Consider the following 4,735-nt stretch of genomic DNA (forward strand, 5'->3'; position numbering starts at 1 on the left):
CGCCCCGCTCACCTGCAGGGACTTCGCCCCGGCCAGCAGGGGACACCGCCCTGCTCACCTGGGCTTCTCTGCAGGTCTCCTCGTAGACCGTATGCAGTGCTGTGACCTCAAAGTCCAAGAGGTTTGTGGACACTTGGGCCAGGTTCTTCTCATCCAGGTACCAGCCAATGCCCTGAACCTTTTCCAGGCGTCCTGGCTGCAAAGGAAAAGTCTTTCCCAGCTTGGGCCCTGCCCAGCCTCTCCTAGTGCCTGCACTGAAAGCCACTTGCACCCACCCCCGCCCCACCCCCCGTAAGCTGGTTGGAGGGCTCCCTCCCCACAGACGCCACGGCCCGCAGATCCTGCAGTGCTGCCTGGACAGCTGGCTGGAGGCCCTCCTCACGCTCCAGAGCCAGCTGTGGAGGGCCCCGCCCACCACAGGGAAACTGAGGCCCCCTCACAGGGCACCAGGCTCAGGCCAGCATTTTGCCCACACCATGTGCTGGGAGCCCGCCTGGGGCCACCCCCACCCACCCCTAAACTCCTGTGCTTGGTCGCTGCCGTCCCTCCTCACCCCAGAGGCTGGCTCTCCACTCCTCACTCCTTAGGGTGGCTCAGTCCACCTGAGGAGGGACCCCCGACCTCCGAATTCAGCAGGAACAAAAGGAAGGATTTGGGGTTCGCCCTGCTTGTATGTTGTGCTTACACACTGCAGCCGGTGCAGGCCGGGAAGCCAGGCTCCTGGGCCCTCAGCTGTCTGGCAGGACCCAGGTCTCTGAGGGTTGGGGGGCTGACAGGTAGGCAAAATGTCACCCTCCACCTCCTTCACCAGGGGTCTCTGTGCCTGTGTCCAAATCACACTTTCTGTAAGATCAGTGCTCAAACTAGGGGACAGCAGACATGGTGGTTCCGGGCCCCTGGGGCCCCTGGAGGTAAGGGGGGCCCCTGGAGTTACCTGGGAGCACCTGGGGCTCAGAAGGAGCTGTTTTCCTAGAAGAATGGAAGTACTGCAATATTCTAACAGCAGCTCTACCCCTGCCTGCTGCCCTGGTCTTTTAAGCAGGTGCTCCCCCACTTCAAACCCTGGAACCCCACCTGCCTCGTCCCACTTGTCATGGACACCAAGGCTGGGCTGGTCAGCAGGTCCACACCACAGCACCACCCCACCTCTGACTCTCTCCCGTGAGCCCCTCAGGATTCCTCGGGGCCAGTGCCAAGCCCCCGTGGGGACAGGAGGCTGCTCACCTTGTCCTTCCCACGCCCCTGCTCCCGAATGTTGAGGGCGATGCGGTGGGCCTGCTCCTTGGTGCTGAGCAGGTTGATGTTGAACGCAATGAGGAACTTCCGTGCCCCCGTGACAGTGGCCCCCCAGCTGGGGACAAAGGAGCTGGGGCCGAAGTCGGGCACCCACTCAGCCTGCTTGAGCTACGGGGAGACTTACCCTAGGCTGTGGTGTCCCCCACAGGAGGGACACCCCGCCAAGGTCAGGGAAGGAGGAGGGCACCCACCCTTGCAGGGTCTACCCCTCCACCTGCCCCCCCGGGTGAGGAGACACGCACCTTCTCAGGGAGGGCCTCGTACTCCCCAGCCCGGATGGCAGGCAGGGTCCGGCGACTGGCTGTGCGCGCCGCCTCGCCATAGAGGTACACTGCAAGGGGGCCAGGCTGGTCAGGGTCCCAGCCGGTGGGCCGCCCAGAAGCCCCACTCCTGGAGGAGAAACGAGGCAGCCGCTCCTGCCAGGCTCAGCCTGGGGGACCAACCTCCCTCTCCCTTGGCTCCTATCTCTCTGCGCCTCATCGGATGGGTGTGGGTGGTCGCTGATGGACACTCCTCTGCCCACCCAGGGCCAGGGTAGCCCCCCCTGCTGCTCCCCCTGCACAGATGCCCCCGAAAAAGCCATCACCGAGATGCTAAGAGTTAGAAGTAGACGTTCGGGATGGAAGCATGTTCACCTTTCTTTCTAAAGTGTATTTTCATTGTACAATAAATAGGCCCGCAAATTAAGAAACACAGAGAAAAGAAAACAAAACTCACCCCGACTCCAATATCCCCACGACAATGATGAGAGCGTGGAACACTGGCCTGTACCCGCAGGGGGTGGGGCTTAGGCCCTGCCCTCACGCACCCCGTCTGCCTGAGCCCATGCCCCGTGAGTGTAGACGCCCCCCGTTTGTCTCAGGTTAATAATTTCTTGATTTGGTTAATTCCCCAAGGTGAAATTATTCCATTAGGAAGCATGGACTTGACTTTTCGGAGCAGCTAAGCGGCATCCAGTGCTTCTCAACGGCCAGGCCACGCACTGCACACACCGCACCCGGCTTCTATCTGCAGAGAACCTGAGGGCGCCGCGGTGCAGTGAGGGGGAGCCCCTGCCCTGCAGTGTCCCTTTCGGGGCACTCACCTGGCACACCCAGCCCCTCGGCCAGCCGCTGACCGAAGGCCTGGGCACAGAGCACACACTCATCCATGCTGACGCCCCTCACAGGGATGAAGGGGCACACGTCCAGGGCGCCCATCCGAGGGTGCTCCCCTGCACAGAGAGGGGGCTGATGAAGGGGAGGCCAGGGGGGCCCAGGCGTGGGCGTGGGCTCAGCGGGCTCATGGATCCCGCCCTCCCTGCCCCCACCCTGCCCTCCATCCACACACGCCGCTGGTCCCGCTGACCACAGGGATCCCGGGAGAAGCAGCAGACCAAGTATTTTGGCCTCGGTAAGCCTCTCCGTCTCCTAAGCCACAGAGCTCACTGCCCAGCACTGCCTGCCGAGCTGAGCAGCTGGAGTCCTGACCGGCTCCTGCCACCCAACCCTCCCTGCCCCCGCAGCTTACCGAGCGTCCTTCTCAAACCCTGACCACTCCGCTCCCCCTGGGGGCTCTGGCTTTGAGATTGGCTTGCTAACTCTCTACCAGCTGGAATCACATGGGCCTGACCCCCCCCCTCCGCTGTGAGTGGCCAGAGCCCCTGCCCTTTTGACCTGCCCCCGGCGTGTCCACCAACCTTTGACCCTGACTGCCACAGCAGATGTGTTTGGTTTTGAGGGCTACTGCCAGGCTGGTTTCCACGTCTTTGCTCCCTGCCCCCCCAAGCGCCCCAGGCCTGCACAGGATGCCTGAGCCTCACTGCCAGTCACTCCTGGGAACCCCTGAAACACAGAGGGGTCTCCACGGACCTTAGCCTGGCACAGCAGCCTCTGTGGACTGCGCCTGAGACCCTTCGGGGAGCTCTGGGGTCCTCCCAGGGCAAGCTTGCAGGCCAGGCAGCCCCCACACCCTGTGGGGGAGGACCCCTCACCTTTGTGCTGCCTCATATCAATGAGCTGGAAGGCAACCCGGGCGGCATTGAGGGCCCCCTCCACCACGTCCTTGGGCTGCCCTACGAACGTGTAGACCGTGCGGTTGGTGGAGGGGCCAGCGTCCACGTCCAGCAGCACACAGCCCGGGGTCTGCGCCACGGCGCGAGAGATGGCGTCAATCACCTGGGGACAAAAGCCCGACCCTGTGCCTCAGTTTCCCCACTTAGAAGAAGGAACAGGAGCTTCAGAGGTGGCCATGCCTCTCCTGCCGCCCCCAACCACCACCCAAACACGGGCCTAAGGAGCTGGTGCTGAGCATTTGGGAATTCCTCAAAAAGCACAAGCCCAAGGAGGACCATCACTGATCACCAAGAAAAGGGAAACAGGCGGCACCCTCCAGGAGAAAGTGAGGCAGGAATCAGAACCCTCGTGGAGGGACTGCTGGGGCTCCAAGAAGGTGACCTATAGGCCAAGGTCACAGAGGGTCAGGGCCCTGGCCCCCCAAGCGGTCCCTAGTGGGACCCTCTGCACTAGGGGAGGGGTATGAAGGGCCCAGAACCTTCTGAGGCAGCAGGGGCTCCATGGCCCTCAGTTGCCTGCACCTACTCCCTATGCCTCATTTTCCTCATCGGTAACATGGGGAGCCCACCTGATAAGGTTTGGGGACCTTCCACCAGCCCTGTGGCCCAGCCCCAGGGCCAGGACCCCTGCCTGACTGCCCAGCCCACAGCCTCTTCCTCTCCCCTGCTCAGCCGCTCTGAGTCCCTGCGCTCATGGGGCACCTCCCTGTGGGCTGACGACAGGAAGCGGTTCCATTTCAGAGAAGATACTCCCCAACCCCACACCAAGCACACCCTTTCTCCTTGCCCCGAGCCCCTTGCCTAGCCCCCTGCACCTCACCTCCTGGTTGTTCCCCTCTGAGAAGTTGGGAACGCATTCCACCAGCTGGGACATGATCTGGGCCTTGATCCTGGCGCTCCTCTCACGGGGTGGATGCAGGGGAGGAAGGACACTGCCCTCCGGTGCCTGGTGGGGCCTTTATCCACCCACCAGGGCCCTCCCATGGTGGCCGGGCTGCTGATTAACCACCAGTCATGGCAAGGAGGGACAGGCTGTGGTCCCTGTGCAAACACGGAGCAGAACAGGAAGGGGGCCAGACCCTGTGAGCCGGACAATGGAGGAGGCGGGAGCCCCTACCCAGCTGGGGGCCGGCCGGCTCCCCTGAAAGCAGCACATGTGACCAGGGCCCTCAGGGGGTAAAAGTCCTCCCCGGGGGGGTGGACTCGGGTCAGCCCAGGCTCCAATCCCAGCTTGGCCCAGGGACTCCTGGTGGTTGTTCCTGTGACCCTCCAAGTGCCCCTCCAGTGACGCTCCAAGTGACTCTCCAGTGACCCTCCGTGTGACCCTCCAGGGACCCTCCAAGTGCCCCTCCAGTGACGCTCCAAGTGACTCTCCAGTGACCCTCC

The 4,735-nt window shown here is 63.0% G+C and overlaps 1 protein-coding gene across 1 annotated transcript; it reads right to left on the reverse strand.

Annotated features, from left to right (window-relative positions):
- Nucleotides 1-58: 58 nt before the first annotated feature.
- On the reverse strand, nt 59-4,393 carry LOC123323935 (formimidoyltransferase-cyclodeaminase; the record flags this gene model as incomplete). Its single annotated transcript, XM_044912465.1, has 6 exons — nt 4,170-4,393; nt 3,269-3,452; nt 2,381-2,509; nt 1,539-1,627; nt 1,225-1,404; nt 59-196 (listed from the first exon to the last, which is right to left on the reverse strand). Coding segments are annotated over exons 1-6 (774 nt in total), but the record flags the coding sequence as incomplete, so codon positions are not given.
- Between the last annotated feature and the right edge of the window lie 342 nt (nt 4,394-4,735).

The sequence above is a fragment of the Neomonachus schauinslandi genome, unplaced genomic scaffold (genome assembly GCF_002201575.2).
Source record: "Neomonachus schauinslandi unplaced genomic scaffold, ASM220157v2 HiC_scaffold_2712, whole genome shotgun sequence".
Lineage (NCBI taxonomy): Eukaryota > Metazoa > Chordata > Mammalia > Carnivora > Phocidae > Neomonachus > Neomonachus schauinslandi.